The sequence below is a fragment of the Eutrigla gurnardus genome, assembly GCF_963514095.1.
Source record: "Eutrigla gurnardus genome assembly, chromosome: 18".
NCBI lineage: Eukaryota > Metazoa > Chordata > Actinopteri > Perciformes > Triglidae > Eutrigla > Eutrigla gurnardus.
Window position 1 is genome coordinate 7,716,911 of NC_139929.1, and position 18,376 is coordinate 7,735,286.

The window sequence follows — 18,376 nt, forward strand, 5'->3', positions numbered from 1 at the left end:
TTATTAATTTAGCTGTAGAACAGGTAGTAGACTAACACATTAGATTACAATATTAACATCTGAAGCCGGAGCTTGAAGTGTTGAAAATCAATCAATGACTCCATTGAACTATCTTGGACCTCATCATGCAAAACCGTCCTATGTGGAAACAGTTAACTGAAACCATCCGCTTCCTGTGAGCGCCAGCTGATAGTGTGCAGCCCAGATGTTCCGTGTAAAACATACTGTGTATCTCACTTTCTTATCTTATCACTTAAATAAACAAATAGGGTAATTCTGCGTCCGGTTATGAGTCTTTGTAAATGAGACGTCGATTATTCCCATGTGGCCGTTTCCCCCCTTTATCTCCTTCGCGTGGGTCCGTGTATGAGAGGGAAAGATGAGGTAAACCATCTGGGAGCCTTTCACATGGTTTGGGATGTCTGGTCTTTCTTTTGTTTAGACATAAGAGGATGTTGTAATGCAAAATGATTGAGAGGAAAATGTAAAAATAGCAGCTCATTGAGACTTACGGAAAATCATTTTTATCCGCCAAACATTCCAGCTACATTTGCAGTAAATGTCTCCATTATTAACTTCACTCCCCGGTGCTCACTCATGACTAAAGTGTGGGGCAGCAGTGCCATCTAGAGAGTGTTGATGCTAATTAAAAAAATAGCTTTTTCTTAAATGGATATATTGTATTGCTTCTCATATTTTATTGTATTATATTTTCTATTAATTTTTATATTTACTATTTATAGCTTTTCACAGAGTTGTACTTGTGTAACCCGAGTAAAAAGTATACATGTGGAATATTATTTTAATTATTATTTTGGGTATTTTGTGTAAGAAAAGTGTACTTAATGGACGGTGTTGGATGATTACATTGCATTACATTATGAATCACTTTTTAAGGTAATATTTTCTCAATAAATATATAGTTTTCAAAAGGTTATTGTATCGTATGAAATCATACACGTGTGTAATTAAACTCAGTATGAAGCACAACAACGTTCACCTTGATAATGCGACTTAAGAAATAGGAGAAAGGAGAAAAGAAGATCGCAATAATCTTTGATTTGACAATATTTATTTCTATTTTCCCAACAGTAACATATAGTTCAGGACTAATGGATGCTTGAGAGAGACGCTAGCACAGCAGTTTGCCGAATATATGATCGAAAACCATACATGAAAGTGAACTGCACTCGGACTACTAGGGATTTTAATTGTTCTCATAAACAAACAATGTATTCCTGCAAGCAAGAAACCAGGGTATATATATATATATTCTTTTTCTACACTTCTGTGTTAAAGGCTAACAACACTTGCATCGGACAAGTTTTTGGACAATCAAGTCTAAATCCTACTGATTCTGTTCCTCATACATCCCATAGAGTCAAGGGGGCCTTTTCCGGCGAAACTAAATAAAATCAGAAAAACGGTGACGCGGTGACACCGTGACACGAGTCAACACGCCTGTCTCAGACGCACAAGACAGAAAGACAGCGCGGGGGGGGGGGCAGCCGAGAAACGTCGGAGGGAAAGCGCAAAAGGGTACGATGTCACTGCTAGGGGGGGAGGGAAGCGTGAGAGAAAGAGAGAAAAAGGTCGTACAGAGCAGAGAAGAGCTTTCCGAGAGACATGCTTAGGGACTACACACATACAGATATAGATATAGATATAGAACACGCTACGTTGTGAGCTGCGACAGTCTTCAAGCAGAAGAAGAAGAAGAAGAAGAAAGATGGAGGATAGAGATAGTCAGATCAAGCGCGGAGAGGATTACAATGCTAGGCGAGGTTTAGCATGCTTTTGGCGGCACGGAGAAACTTTACAGGAAGCCCAAGACACAGAGAGTCACACGTAAAGGCTAGAGCGACAGTGCACTAATCTACAGGCTAAAGCTATACGTCAGACACTAGAGCTAATTACAGGAGGTACACATACTGGATATATGTATATATATATGTATATAGAAATAGATAGGAGATATCAAACAAGCTGGATAGGCAAGGCATTGCATGCACGTGCAAAGGAAGCAAGTCTAGCAGCAGCAGCAGCAGCAAGAGAGGAAAATGTCTGGCTTCCCAAGACCGCCACAGTGAGAGTCTTGTGTCGCTGTAATAAATCCGATGTTGTCTGTGTCACAGTGTGAACGCCAAGTTTTTTTTTTGTTAAATCTGGGGACAGAATCTGGATTAAAAACAAAAGGAAAATAAATGTTAAAGTCAAAGGCTGAGCTCTGTTGGGATGTAACACAGTAAAACTTCCAGAACAAACAAAAAGCAGAATCATTTCCAACCCGACCCTTGATTCGTGTCACATTCGTTACATTTTTCAGTATTTCTTTTAAACATCAACTTATGAACAAGCGTCGGACATTGCACGTTATCAGGTGTATACTCTAAAGTGCACGACCTCCACCGCGGAGGAAAAACTAGACAATACTGGCAAATTTATACTAAGGCAACACAGTTACAAACACACTAAGGTACACGTCGGCACATGCCGTCAAGTATTCACTTGTGCACGAAAAAACACAGGGCTTCAGAGTCAAAAATGGCTTTGCATATTCATTTTAAAATCCCAACGCCGGAGTCGCCGAGCAAGACTCGGAAGTATTTATCGAGGTGAAATCTGTCGGTTTTCTTTAAAGCCAAGTCCCTGAAACGCGTTTTCTTTGAAATAGCTAGAAGAGTCACAAACCAAGTATCTCACACACACACACATACACACGCACACGCACACACACACTCACACACACACAGAAAAAGCGTTCTGGACAAACAGGATGAAAATACAGGTTATCTATATTGGAAATAGAGAAAATATGAATAGCTTTACCTCACAAATAGTCTCTGGTTATATGTCTTATATACACTTATGTATACACAAAGATATGTACTTAGGACATCTTGAAATACTATTTACAAATTATGATCAAAAGTGATTGTACACTGAGCGACCGTGTTGAGCAAATTGTGCTTTTCTAACTTGTTCTAATGAAAATGCTACAGAACCTCAAATCAGGGTCCACGTTCATTTAACTAACCCAGCTTACATTTTGCTCACTAGAAGCCACACTTGATTATCTATTGAATTTGACGTTTCTTTTGAATTTTCTTTTGCAGGGTGTATAGATTGGACCCATTCTCGAATATTGCTTGTGACGACTAAAGAAGAAATCTCAGTTGCAATGCAAAGGTGGGGCTCCTCCTCCCCCAGATGATTTAGTGCAAGTGATGTCAGGCATGCAGTAGCTGCACGTCTGGTGAAGTTCCTATATTCAGACAAAATACCATTATTGCCCCGTTCCTACATTTTTTTTAGAAGATTCTCAATCTTTCTTAAGTGCTCAGCCACCAACAAACAGCTCCTCTCGTCCTGCTTTCTTTAAAGTTCTAGTCTTTAAAATGTCATTGTGATAAACAGAACAAAGCTGCTAGGAACAATACTGGACTGCAAGGACACGTGTGGCCACAGTCGGTACTGCAGGTCATGTGATGCTCAGTGCTCGCTTTTTAAAGAACAAACACAGGACTTTTACCCAGGAGACAGCTGTTAATGTCCCGTGTGAAACCAAGTCTTAACTTTCTGTATGTTTGTTATGTAACTTGCATAATTAACGAACACCAGCTACATAACAAACGTACCAGTGTTACGTAATAAACATATCGTGTTTTTTTTTTAAAACCAGTCCAAAAAAACTCTTAAATGTTGATTATCAAAATGACAAATTTGAGATCATTACATGTAAAGCGCAGCCAAGTTTACAGCCTGGTTGGCTTCATATATGCATGTATGTAGCTGGTGACATCACACGAAATGGGTTTAACGAGCCTTCACCACCTTAAATACACTACAAAGAAGTTTGTGCGTAAAAAGCGTAGAAAGCGTAAGCTGCGATATTAAATGAGCATCATAAGCTGCGGACTGTCGGAGGTTGCTGTGATTGCTGTTGTGCGATTTTGATGGAAACGCCTTCTATATAGATTTCCGCCTGCTGTTGTTGGGATATTCATCTAACGTATGCTGGTGCTGCTTTACATCACCAGTCAAAATGTTCAAAATCACCGCTCGGAGTACTATGTGTAGATGTAAAAGGCAGTTGATTAAGCTGAGGTAAGGTGAAGTGCTTTTTTTTTTTTGTTATTTTGTTTTTAAACCAGAAGTTTAAAATATAGAGTCACAATAAAACACAATCACATTTGGCACTTAACAACATACTCGGCAAATGAGAAATGATTCCAAAAAAATTAAAACTCCTTCCTCATCGACCTATTGCACAAGCGTTTCATATCACAAAAAGTACATATAAAGTTACATCACTTACTGGGCTCTACGACACTATAGGAAAGGCGGACAGAAGCACTTTTACATAGCTTTGGACCAAGTTAGTCTACGGCAAAGCTACAATACATAATATATGGATATATCTGTAGATTTTTTTTATACTCTAAATATATGACTTCGGAGGAAAGAAAAAAAAAAGTTTACCAGTACATTCACGACAAACAATTCATCCGTCAAGGGGAAAAGTACGGGAGGGTTTGGTGAGATGAGTCTTATAGATCCTGGCCGAGTCGTTCGATCTCCTCGATAAGAAAGTCGATGTCCTCGAAGGTCGCGGCGGGGTTCGAGATCACCATGCGGAAAAAGTTGACCTTGTCACCTTGTGGTTGGTAGCTGACCATGGTGGTCCCGTACTCCATCATCCTGGCTTTTATCACCGGAGCCACCTGGAGGAGCCGGTAAATACAGTACATTATAATAAACTCTGTATAGACTACATCGCTTATGATATTAGCTCGTCGTAGAGTCAAGTTTTAGAAGTAAAAACAAGTTTTGAGAGTAGATTTTGAGAACTGATGTTGGGACTTGATATTACTTGAGAAATTAACCAACTTATTAAGCAATTTGTGTTAACTGTCGTGCAATTTTAATATGTGGGAGCAGTTCAATTTGTGCAGAGGCTTTAGTATATGTACATAATTTATATTTATATGTTCAATCAATCAATCAATCATCGTCAACCGCTTAATCCGTGATTCACTCGAATTGCCTACTGTAATTTACAACAATTATACCCAATTTATGGTACTTCTACTACACATTTTAGAGGAACATATACTACATGTATTTAACTACTTTAGTTACTAGTTATTTTACATACAAATCACATGATCATTAAATATGAAGCATGCCTTTGGATTAAAGGCCCCACATATCCTGGAGGTGATTTCAACTAATTATGTGAGGTCATCGTGTACTTAATGATAAAGTTATAAATTTCCCCACAATGACATCAAAAAGTCATTATGGGACCTCCAATGTTTTACTACGTTGAGTACATTACTCAAGTAACATTTTTAGAGTATTGTTACTTCAGAATACTTCTCCCACCACTAGACTTGCAGTATATAAAGGCTGCAGTACTGGTGCCAGTGCTTTAATGTAGCTCTCATCACATCGTTCCCTCTAAATCTCTTGCAGGTGTCCCATTGCAATTCCTGCAAAAACACTCAATCAGCAGCTGCAGATTTCCCTCAAATCAGTCTCTTGACAACGTTCCAGTTGTCCTTCAGAAGTGGTCGTTAACCCAAAAACGAGGAGAGCTCCTCCACTTCGGACGTTTACCTCAACATTACATCATCCCTCAATCTCAGCCTCAGAGCCTGTGGAAAAGAACGAGCTGTCCAAACACTCGGCTTCAGCGAGGCACGACCATGCCGTTTTTTTTTTTATGTTTTTTTTTTTTTTAAATCAAACTTTGGAAAACAAAAAAAAGGAAATCTCTCCCTTTGATGTGCTGTGATAAACGATTTTACGCCGGATGGTTTTACAGGGAAAGAGGGCTCTTTGTATGGCGGGCACGTACGCCATCTGTTTGTCCTAATTGTCAATTAGTAGACCCCTGCTGCTGTGGGACCCTCTGAATTGCCGCCACTTTAGTTAACTGAATAGCCTCACTCCCTCTAAGTCAGGCCCTGCGATATCCTCCCTCTGTGAGTACGAATGTCACAATTTACTAAGTATAGCTCATGCGCATGGCGAAAGTAGTTTTTCTTTTTAATCCCGCGTATAAGTGGACCCTAATGAGGAGGACATGTGATGACCAAGCTGGATACGAATGACAGGCTTGTAGGGCAAAAGGAAAAAAAGGTGTTTTTGGTAGATATCATAGGCGGGCTTCTTATCTCCGCTCGCCCACCTTGTGCAAGTGTTTCTTCCTCTCCTCTTTGTCCTCCATGTAGCGGATCCCGGGAGGGAGGTACCAGAAGCACACGTTGGTGTGCTGAGGCTGTGGGGACACACAGAGCCGACACACCATTAGAGGAACGACAACAAGCACACGTAGGGCTGAGAAATCACTCAATATGACAGATTTTGTGTATATAAATACACATTTTGAAAACATCAGACAGGTAACCCCTCAGATACTCTCTATACGTCTGAAAGCCACACACGGCTCTATTTTTTTGGCATCTGATTTGCCTTCCTGCCTGCGAGTGGGGATGCATTCATTACCAACAGACTAGCCATGCATGCACCAGCCTTATTTATACAGCCATAGTACATTCAGCATCAGATTGATGTAATGGGAGCAGCAGACAAGTGAACACCTGGGCCGATGCCCAGATGACTTGCCCCTCCCACCACCACTCTCCAGGTTATGATGTCTTATAGTCTTTCTGTGGCTCAGCGGGGAAAACAATACGCCTAAAGTATCAAAGACGTTTCACTATAAATCTGAGTTTTAGCTAAATGAGCCCATCATACGGGCATATGTTGTGGCTTTCTTCGAGGATACATCAGACGCCGCCATTCATATGCATATGAGCAATTACAGGCCGCCGTGCTATTCATTAGACATAATAGCGGCACATTATACTGGCAGCCAGAGGTAAAAATGGCATTCATCCAACACAATGCAAGAGCACGCTGCGTGTCAGCCGAGTCACCCATAATGACGAGGAACCCGCAGAGATAAAAAGAGGCAACGTGGGGCCAAAATGAAATGTGGACGTACTTTCCCGTCGAAGACCATCTCGTATCCTTCTCGGTCTTTGATCTTGTTGTAGAGGTACTCCGACAGCTCCAGACACTTGTCAATCTGAGCCTCGAACCCGATGGTGCCCTGTCGGAGAAAACGTCTGTTAGCTTTAACAGCCTTTATGTAGGGGTGGACAAAACTTTTCCCTTGGAGAGCTGAAAATTACATTTAATGGTGGGCAATGGGCCGAAGCACACATCGTGTTGTGTTGTGTTGTATTGTTAAGATGCCTTTTGTCTGTCTCTGCCTCTCTGAATTTTTATTTTTACCTCACTTGCACCAAACTGACCTCCTACTCATACTCAGTAATAAAAAAAATAGACATTTCAACAAATTTAAATCATAAAAACAACATAAAACAGCCTATACAATCATTTATTGTCCAATTTTTTCCACTTTCTATCTTTTGGTGGGTCAACTGTGGCCTGTGGGCAGCCCTGATTTAGACGAATGGATATTACAATGTTATTGTACAACTGAAGGTATTTAGGAAAATAAGAAAAGACTAATCATTTATAGAGTTTAAAGTTCTTTTTTTTCTGCTGGAAAATTGCATGTTGGAAAATTTGCATTTGCAGTTTCTTGACACTTATATGTCATCTATTAAATTAGCATTCAAGAGCTGATAAGAACCCAAAATATGGATTTATTTCATGCTGCTTTGAACCAAACTTAGTTAAACTTTTACATTATGGCTTAATACTTTTCAGTCATATCGAGTTTTCCAAACTCTTTCCTGGGAATTGCTTTGGTTAAATGATGAAAAAAGTTAGGGTATAAAATTCCCGAACCCTCTGGTATTTTTGTACACTTAAGGACGTCTATTGCATGCCAATAACAGCGAGAGAGCAAATCACCTTAGCTCTCCACATGAGCCACAGCTTGAAGATGTCCACGTGGCGTCCGCACTGCAGCGCTTTGTCCCCGGTGTCGTAGGAGAGGTCGTAGTGTTTGTCCTGCTGGAACAGGTAGCAGGCGTGCATCTGGTTGCAGTTCTGCATCAGACCCTGTGAAATCACACCCAAAATGCATTAGACTGCAAGAAAACAAAAAGCAAATACACCCATGCACTGTCACTGTGTTTGTGTTTTACCTCCTCTCTGACCAGCAGGGCCGAACACTGCAGAGGGACCGACATCATCTTGTGTGGGTTCCATGTCACCGAATTGGCCCTGCAGTTAACGGAAAACAACCGCCGTGTGACTTTAAATGCTCATTAGCTTCTTGTCAGTTTGTGTCACCTTCGACAAAACGACAAAATGTTTAACTTGCCGATCAACTCCATCCAGCTTCCACCTGTGTCTCCGGGACATGAGGAGACTTCCTCCCCACGCGCCCTGCAGGGACGACATCATACATGTTTCAAGCATCCTACTCCTGAGAGTTAATACGGCCTCCAAACACACTCATTCCACAGGGAGCTGCATCCACAACAGCACACATCCCGACAAAAAGCGCCAGCTACAAAACAGGATGTTGTTTTTCCCCCCAATCTCAGCCAGTCGGAGAATGATAGATAAGGCCATTTATGTCTCTTAATAGAGGCGTCCCCCTGTCAGGACTAAATCACCTTCATTAATAGATAGAGTTCCTTCAGTGAGAGGGCCCATGATGGCAAAGTCAGGGGAGGAGATGATTTACAGCCTCTGTTCCAGTTTTTCTAATCCCCAGTGTTAGATAGGAAATGGGCTGGCTCCTATCTGGGTCAACGGCAGGCAGTTAGAGGCAAGACAGACATAATAGATTTGTCAAAGCCACCGGTGAGCTCGGTATTCTCCGTGTTTTCCTTCACTGGAGTCACCGCTCCGGAGAGATTTTGTGCATCGTAGACGTTTTAGGCTACAGGAGCATTTTTATGCAGATTTCGGTGCAAAAAGGTCACTCACATCCACATGCATCCAGACGTTGTACTTTTTGCAGACGTCAGAGATGGCGATGAGAGGGTCAAAGGCTCCGTACACTGTCGTTCCAGCAGTGGCGCTCACAAAGAAAGGAACGAAGCCCTGCAGAGGCACAAACAGGAAACGGTTGCACAAAAAACGCAGCTGACGCAAACGTAACAAACGTGTTTCACCATCGCGGTTTCAGTCGACCGCGGAGCAGAAAACGGTTGCTGTGTGAAGTAATGTCGACATCATCTATGGCTGTGTGAGTGTGCGTCACATTACCTTCTGTTTGGCCTCCAGTATTCTCCTCTCAAGGTCAGCCGGGATCATTTTACCACTGCAGAGGAAAAACAAGCTTCAGTTGCTGGAGTTGTTTGTGAATCCTCAAACGGTTATTTAAATTTTATCATCTGAGGGGTTAAGAGAGAACACGGCACTCAAAGGCTCAGGATATGGATATGGATATTATATATATATATATAGTAGCAGAAAATGGAAAACTTTAACAAAGTACTTCAAAGTGTGCATGTCCTTGAGTAACTGTAGTTCCTTTCCACCAGTGGAATTGAAACGCTAACTTCTAATATACTTCCTTTCAGCTGTACGGCTGAAACCCGAGGCCGACTTTACCTTTGATCTGCTTTGATGCAGATCACACTCTCCGTCCCGATGCCGAGAGCTGCTGCACCTTTTTTGATTGAGAAATGGCTCTGAAGGATAACAGGGGGGGAAAAAATGAAAGAAAGATGTTTATGTAAAGAACATCTGGAAATACATCTGATAAAAATGTTCAAATGGCAAGTTTGTATGTGTTTTTTTGCTTGTGGCATCTTTCAAATGTCTTTTAAAGAGGTGACATATACAATGACAGTCACCTTGTGTACTGCATGTTATAATGTCACCTTTATACCAGCGCCACACAAAGTCACTTTTATGAACACATCAAGCACAGACGCAGCAAAAACAATTATTTGAAGTTATTCCCACATCAGAAGGGAAGGTCTTTGACTTATGATTCAATAAAGAAAATAAGATTGTATTAATCCCACAGTGGGGGGAATTGAAATATTAATCAAGTCTCATTATTTGATCCAATTTATCAACTGAATGGAAACATAAATGCCTACATGTTCAGATGTGAAGGCCACCAGTCTGGGAACGGATGACATTCCTTTCTCCTTCACTTCAGGGAACATCTTGAAGCGGGCCAGCAGCATGGCATACATGTTGGAAATAGCACCACCTAGAGGACAGAAAGGGCTCTGTGATTTACAGCCAATAGTCTCCTGGGAATGATGCAGGGGGTTTTCAGAACACAGTTCAAAAAAACAAAAACAAATGCTCAAAAACAAACCTCAAACAACAAAAACCCTTTGTTTACAGTGTATCGATGGATGAAACAGCATCTGGCTGTCCACAAAGTCAATCACATTCTTTTCCTCCAATGATTGCTCCTCGTCACGTGTCAAACAGAAACGCTTGAGAGGCAGATTGGAGGGCGACGACGTGGGGGCTTAAATTGGAAAAGTCATTTTATGCTAATTGGCTTCGAAACGAGTTCCATTTATATCATCAAAATGCAAATTGTCACATGTCGGCGCCCACACACACACACACACACACACACACACACACACACACACACACACACACACACACGCACACACACACACACACACACACACAGGCGGTTCCACCTTCAGGGAACCAGAGGGGTGGTGGGATTTGGCGTCGCCTCACACATGTACATACCAGGAGAGAAAATGCCATCTCCTCGCCCATCCGACCAGCCAATGATCTCCCTCATCTTCTTCAGAGTGACGTACTCGAGCAGCACAAAGACAGGCGCCACCTCATAGGTGAACCTGTGTTACACAAGGTGACATCACATGGTGCCGGTTGGTTCCACAAAACGTGCCATGACTCACCCCCCCTGAAAAAATAGCCAGTAAGCGGACATTTTTCTCCTCCCTCCCTGCAGTTTGGGTGTTTCAGGACATATTCAGAGGTGGAACTGAGGGCTCCTGCAGAGGTGGATAAAACACTAAATCCTTCATTGTTGAAGGGTATAAATCTATATTTTGCCCAGTAAACATGTCCATTTATTTTTGATTGTACAGGCTTTCTGAAGAGGCAAAATTAATTTGCACTGATGCTTTTAGAACAAAATGTACGAGCATCCATTTTTTTCCATTTCGCACATCCACGTCTGTTTTATTGCTGCACTAAAACTACCAGTATGTGCCTCCTATTTTCCTACTAATAAATGCATTAGCTGCTAATTTTAACCCCCCTCCCATGTCAACAGCAGGGTTTTTTTGCAGCAGCACACACTTGCCAAGGCTGACTCTTGCAGAGTTTATCACCCCAAAAACACACACCAAAATTAGCTCCAGATTAGTCTGAATTTAATTTCAGGGCTAATTTTCTCCCCTTGAATCCCCCATGGAGATCAGAGGTGAGGGGGAGGGATGAAAAGGCAGAGGTGGGAGGGGTGCAGGAGGAGGGGGAGTAAGGATGGGGAGGAGGGGGGGGGGGGGGGGGGGGGATCTGCCTTTCATTTCACCCTTTTCATTTGCCGTGATTGAGTGGAGGGGGAAAAAAAAAGAAGAGGCCGCTATCAGCCCGTGCAGACGGCATACAGATGGAGCGGAAATGGAATTCATTGTCATTATCATTATCGCCATTTAAAATCACGATGGAGCGTGGGCCACATACTCACATGTTGGTGTTGGCGGTGGACGTTAGCCAATCGGCTGCCAGGCCAACCATGTCTAATCCTGTGGAGAGCTGATTGAAGTACCTGGGATGAGCTGAGGGGAACAGCAGCAGAGAGAGAGAAGGGAAGGGTGTGAGGTGGCTGCAAGTTTAGCATTTTATCTGTCAGGAACATTTAAATATGTGCGTTTTATGCTGAGTTTGTGTAAAAAAAAAAAGCATACAGGAGCTGTCGTCTTCTAAATGCTTTAATTGCAGGTTGGAAATGCAGCTGCGTGACGTTTTTTAAATCATCTTGAGGAGTGATGAATGCATTTGGTGTCGTGTGGGAGTTTAGTGGAAATCCAAACTGTTTTATAATACAGGTCACATCACACATGCTAATTAAACATGTGATTTTCTAAACAAGAAATACTAAACAAGGTGATGTAAAAGCCTGATTTGTGATGAGGTTAAACACACTGTTTATTCTGTATTATAATCATGTAATGTAACACTTCACTTTAATAGTTCTGATTTTGCATTTATATAAGGGAATATACACATTTAATAAGATAAGGGGTTTAAAACACATGATAAACTGTAGTCTCAGAGAAAAAGGCCTTACATCCTTATTATTATATCCATTATTATTATCAAAAAACACAAAATGTCCTTATTTCAATTATATGCAAATGTTTAGATGCTTCCCAGCTGCTTAAATTGGGCTCAATGTAAAGGGTTGTAAAATATAAGCTATAATTTATTTTGGAGGGAGGGGGGGGGTTAAATCTGTCTCGTGCTGTAAACGTTCCCCTGTGTATGTCAGTGAGGACAGAATAATGGACTTGGCCCATGAAGTCCGGTTATTAGCCTATTATCTCCTACTTGCTGAACCAGATTTACTGCGTCACTGCATTTATCGGTCTGGTGGGCCAGGAGGAGGAGGAGGAGGAGGAGGAGGAGGAGGACAACTTCCAGGTTTATTTATTAATTTTTTTTGTAATAGACAACATTTATTTATTTATTTTAAACAGATTATTTGTTATTTGTTATTTCAATCTTTTTGTACATCCCTCTATTTCTATTTCCGTTTTATAATCCTGTTCATTGCACTAGATATTAAATGGTTATTGTGACATCTCTAAAAGGTAGACACGCAGCAGGCCGGATTTTAGGCCTAGATAAAAAAAGAAGAAAAAAAAGTGCAGCTTTAAAGCGAGGGTTATTATCTCAAATGCCAAAGTGAAACGGTCCGAAATAAAGCAGGCTATTAATCGAGCAGGTGTCCGACGTTCAGAGCAGGCCTGACCTGTTTTGATGGCGTATTTGAGAGTGGCGCGACAGCTGATCAAGATATCATCCAGCGTGGCCGGCTCGCCCTGCAGCTCCCAGTTGTTCATCTGAAGCAGCTCGTTTGGATAATGGAAATCAATAACTTTCGTTTCCCGGTCGAAAGACTCCACGATGTAAGCCATTAAAATATCCACGACTTCCTGCAGGAAGGTCAAGGTTTTGGCGTCGCCGTCCAGGGCGGGAAGCAGATCTGGGAACAGAAGATGAGCAGCAGCAGGGGAGACATTTTGTGATATTTCTGGGGAGATTTTTTTTTTTTTTTTTTTTCCCCTCATGCAACATTAAGATGTGGAGGCCGTTTTGCTGTTAAACGGTCCTGCAGATCTGCAAAGGGGAAAAACACACACAAAAACCACAAATCGTAATATTTTTCGAAAAATTTGAGGGAGTTTTTAAGTACACCTCAAAACAGCTGATCGTGTTGAAGGTGACCTCTCCGAAAAACTGCAAAAAGAATGCCCACCATAACCCACTATGAAATATAGATGTATGCAGACAGAGGATGAGATATTGAATCGAAATAAACATGTTCTGCCTTTTGTTTTAATTTTAATTTTCATGTGCAGCCTTTTTTTTAATGACGATGGGAACAAAGAACCAAACTGATCACCTCTTTGAAGATCAATAAATGGCAATTAATCATCATTTAAATAAAGTCGATTAGCAAAAAATGCCAATACATATATTCCTGGATGTTTTTCCATTCATTTTATAATAAAGAATGGAAATAACTCGGTACACTGAATAAACGGGGATAAATCCAAAGCGAGGCCAAGCTGCGACTCAATGAGACACATCGGGAGTCCGACGGTGTTTAATATCCAGGTTTCCAGCATGCTGTACCTGTTGAATAGAGGTCGGAGAAGACCACGGAGCCTTTGGTGCAGTTGCAGGATTTGTTGCAGCCGCAGGTGCCTGCAGCCTCCGTCCCCGGCGGCTGCTTGGCGGCCGCCTCGGCGGGTTTCTCCACCTCCCCGACGTTCAGCAGCGCTTTTGGACACCACAAAAACAACATCGGCGTGTCTTTTATTACCCAGACGACGAGGCCAGGCCGTTAATAACGAGAGAAATAGCGTCCTACCCCCCTCCCTCCTCCACTAACATAGCCTACCACATAATTTCGATCCAATTCCTCCGGATAATTTCTGGGCCGCCGCTTGGCACCAAGCCCTGGCTGGAAGACACAAAAGGATACATCAAATAAACTGGGTAACAGGATAATCTCCAACTTTAAGTTAAAATAAAATAGAAGATAAAATGGGGGGGGGAACAAGAAAAAAATGTGGCAATGTGTGATGCAGCGCACTGGGATTAGGAGCTGCACCCCTCGTCCATCGGAGACAACAAAAAGAAAAAGCCACTCACGCGTACTGGGGCTCTGACTCCCGGGGTTGGCCCCCGCATTATCCGCGCCGAGGGACCAGAAACCCTGCGATGCCATCGTTGCCGGTCGTTAGGAGCTGCTGGAGACGCGGAGACCGACGGAGCCCATCCACACGCGACCACCCGGAGCTGATGTGGCGCTGAATCTGAGCACACCTCTCCGACTGCTGGGGACCCAGCCGTGCATCCGATAGACGCGTTACGCTGCAAGAAAGCCTCTCATAAAAAGAAAAAAAAAGAAAAAGCGTGTGGTATAAAAAATATTTTGTTTCAAACCCGTCCACGGTGCTTTTTTTTTTTTTTTTTTTTTTTGGTGTCCACAGGTGAACGAAGGATAAAGAGCGGCGTCCTCCCGGAGAAATCCGCAAAAACGCTCGGCTTCACTCAGCGCAGCACGCCGTCACAACTTCATAGGAAATACATGCGTTTAATATTGTAGCGCGAGTTTCAGAAAGGAAACTGCGGCGTCGCTCAGCACTCACGCGCCACTGCTGCGGGTACATATGCGGCGCGTGCGAGCCATGCCTAATTGCGTCCAACCTCAGTTTCACGTCACTGAAACGACATCCCGTCGTCATTCGCTTCAAGTCATGACGAACGGGCGTCGCGTTTTGACTCCATCCACGCCCCCCTAAGCGCGCTCAACTTACCCTCCACACAGTGAACGCCAACTAATTCATCCGCCCGGCGACCGCGGACCTATTTCTCGGAGACCGGCTGGCCTAATTGCGCGCCTCCGGCGGAGGAAGCAGCGGGGCGGCGAGGAGCCTTCTTCCCATACAAGAGCGTGCACGTGGGTCCCTCCTTTCTCCCGTCAGTGTCGGGGCTCGTTACTCCAAAAGTATTCATTACTTGTTTACTTAATGAATTTAGCTTTTTTTTTATTATATTTTTGTATTATCTGCACATATCTAAAGCTAAGGGGGAAGCATGATAAACATCCAAACTTTTGTCACCCTAAAACAAGATTTAAAAAGGAATGAGCACTGATTTGTAGATTCCTGGTTAGGCTTGAGTAAAACAGAACATAAAAGCCTAATTCCACACATCTATTAGAAATAACAAGCTGCACCGTTTAAACACGAGCAAACAGAGCCTCCGGGCATCAAACCTACAGGGTGAGCCGCATCTGTTATGATTTATGAATGCAAATCACCAACAACCATTTAATGCCACAAAAGACTCATTAAAATAAACGTAACCCTTTGGCAAAGACATGTTATATTTGTGTATGGAAGTATGTGGATCTTACACTGATTTAAAAAAAATGAATTAGATTATTTTCTGATCATAGCTTCCCTGAAAGTTAGATTCTTAAAGTGTATATTTTATTTTCAAATACAGCAATATATTCAGTCTTCTTACATATGATCCACATGTAACCGTAGTAACGGTTGGACGGGTGAGTCTGGTTCTTGTTGTTCTGGCTGTATAGTGTTTTGTACCAGTGCGTGTTCAGTCAGCATGTTGTTGGGGATTCACTAACACTCCCTGTGGGGGTTTCCTCCTCTAAAATGTCACAGAAAAGGTCAGTGGTTAAATCCTAAAGAAACACTGAATCCAATATGGAGACGACATGAAAGATATCTGATATCTTATACGTTTTTTTTTTGTAAACCACCAAATATCTGCAGGTATGAACAGTAATAAAATAAAAAAGTCAAATGTAACATGAACTGAACATCACAAGAAGTTGGATATATTTTACGTTTAAATGAACAAAACATGTTACAGCAGAGCAGACAATGTACATTTCCTTCAACGTGACATACTTTAAAAAGATGCATCCTTCCGAAACAGATATTTAAGTGTAACAGCATGGCTTTTGTATTTACATGATGCATAGATATGTTTTATACAATTCTATTTGCTTTTTTAAAAATGGGTACGAACAATCTCGATATTTGACCAACCAGCCGGGAAATTGATACAAGCAATAATGTCTAGTTTACAAATGACATGAATAAAATGTTAATCACAGCAGTTTTTAAGAGTGTAGTATTGTATTATGTACATGTTCCTCCATCCTGTGCATTTATTAATAAGACTGGTGGTGAATATTTAATAACTTATGTCTTTTAAGAAGATGTTATGAGTAAAACCCTCAAAAAGCATGATATATTAAAATACATTGCCACAGTTGGATTTTTAATAGATTATGTGCCAAACGGTTAAAAAAGAAAAGTCCAGTCGTGTGTTCAGTACTGTTTGATGAGCCTTCGTCTCTGGGAGGTCTTCCTCAGTAGATGTCTGAAGTCAAACGGGTTGTCGTCACCCCGACTGTCTGTGGAGGCCATCCTGGGAACCGAGCGCCTGTCGACGTAACACAAGAGACGACGGTGAACATAAAGACAAAAAATAGAAAGAAATGGAAAAACAACAAGAGATGGTTTGAGAGATTTAAAGCAAAAAGCAGAACGGAGATGAAAAGATTCCCGTCCAGGAGAAACGTTTCATATTGTTTATCATCTCCAGCGTTCATTTATCATGAGCGTGGGCTGTCGGAGGCAGCGGCCTGGGAGGACTGTAAAACAGGGGAGGTTTTTACGTGGAAGTGTGGCGTTTTCTGGGGAGAAAAATAAGCCCATCCGTAAAGTCTGACCCTGTCAGCTTAAAATACATCGAGGTTGCCACACAAATGCTAACCAGCTGAAATTCGATTTGTAGGAAGTCTAAGATCCTTACCTGTGTTGCCATCATTTGACAGCAGGTTTGTTTTCTCAAGCTGCAGTCTTTCAAGTCAGTATTTTCAAATTAAAACGCCACTCACAATTACTTTTTAAAAAAGTTATTCATGTTAATGTTCTTCTTTTTAGCCAGGCGTCAATCTCCACTTCTGCAAAGTGAAGCCGAAGTGCCTTAAAGTTGCATTCTCCCTGCTGGCCATCAGGGGGCGACTCCTCTGGTTGCAAAAATAAGTCTGATAGCATGAGAGTCTATGAGGAAATTACTTCTCACTTGACTTATTATCTCAGTAAACATCGTAAACGTGAGTTTATGGTCTCAATCTCAGAAGTGGAGTGGAGGTTTAAAAGTATATTGTTTCATATATTCAGTGTACACAGACAATACATCAAGGAGGCCATTCACAACCTTAACCACTACTTTTTTTGTTTGTTTAAAAAAGGTCCAAAAAATCTAGTAACTTTAAAGTAAACATGTTCTCAAAATCATTCAAATGGAAAACACAATAATGGGAAATGTAGCGTCTGCTTTTATACTGTATGAATATATATTCTGGGTCCTGAACAGTGTTCTTCTTAAACAGGAAGTTCACTCAGGCTGCTTTTTGAAATGATTAGAGGAGCTCCTATGATTGGCTATATTGCCCTTGAAGGTCAGGTTTCTCTTGTGACGACAAAATGGCACTTAGCAACCGTTAGCTTAAGTTAGCTTAGCTGCACAGTAGAGCTCTGAATAGTTGCTCTTTTCTGGACTTTGACATTTGGACAGGATGTATGGCTGTTGCCAGACACACCAACAGGGAGGTCAACATCAGTTATGAAGCCGATCCTCTCAAGGACAAACCTGTTGTCACCGACAGGTTTGGGAGGCTCCGGCTCAGTGACGGCCCTCTCTCTGGTCGGTCTACTGGCAGCAGCTGGCGTCTGCTCCGCTGACTGCCTCCGGTCCATGGACCCTCTCCTCTCTATCGACCGCCTCCTCTCAGGCGTGCTGCTGGCCGACGTTTCCATTGTGGACACGCAGGGCTCAGACCTGCTGGTGGACAGGGTCCGGTAGTAGTGGTCGTCCACGTCCAGCAGCTTCCCTGGGCTGGATGCACAAACAGAAGGGATTGCATGGATGTGAGGAGGTGGCCAGATAGGAAATCTTTAGGACACAGTGTCACGAACCTTCAGTCTGACCTACATATGAGCAGAAGTGAGAAAAAGAGTTTCCATGCACAGATCAATAAGTCTCACATTATCAACATACGTGATGGTCGCTATTGGAAATCGGTGTCTCCATGACTACACTGCTGCAAACTTTCCTTTCCAGCAAACTCTTGATGCTT

General features: G+C 42.2%; 2 protein-coding genes across 7 annotated transcripts in view; both read right to left on the reverse strand.

Annotated features, from left to right (window-relative positions):
* Positions 1–1,272: 1,272 nt before the first annotated feature.
* gad2 (glutamate decarboxylase 2) lies at positions 1,273–14,578 on the reverse strand. Its single transcript, XM_084033141.1, has 16 exons — positions 14,344–14,578; positions 14,090–14,152; positions 13,822–13,968; positions 12,935–13,168; positions 11,648–11,738; positions 10,678–10,790; positions 10,053–10,168; positions 9,556–9,635; positions 9,208–9,262; positions 8,926–9,042; positions 8,312–8,376; positions 8,133–8,211; positions 7,897–8,046; positions 7,016–7,123; positions 6,197–6,286; positions 1,273–4,724 (listed from the first exon to the last, which is right to left on the reverse strand). Exons 1-16 carry the CDS (start codon positions 14,417–14,419, stop codon positions 4,551–4,553), a joined length of 1,758 nt encoding a protein of 585 aa, XP_083889267.1. The 5' UTR covers positions 14,420–14,578; the 3' UTR covers positions 1,273–4,550.
* A 1,439-nt stretch (positions 14,579–16,017) lies between these two features.
* The window catches only part of myo3a (myosin IIIA), a 41,996-nt gene continuing 39,637 nt past the window's right edge, over positions 16,018–18,376 (reverse strand). For all 6 annotated transcript variants that reach the window (XM_084034234.1, XM_084034238.1, XM_084034236.1 and 3 more), the window contains 2 exons: positions 17,890–18,135; positions 16,018–16,674 (listed from right to left, as the gene is read on the reverse strand). In XM_084034234.1, the coding sequence (XP_083890360.1) occupies positions 16,560–16,674; positions 17,890–18,135 (361 nt within the window). In that variant the 3' untranslated portion in view covers positions 16,018–16,559. The remainder of the gene's footprint in view (positions 16,675–17,889; positions 18,136–18,376) is intronic.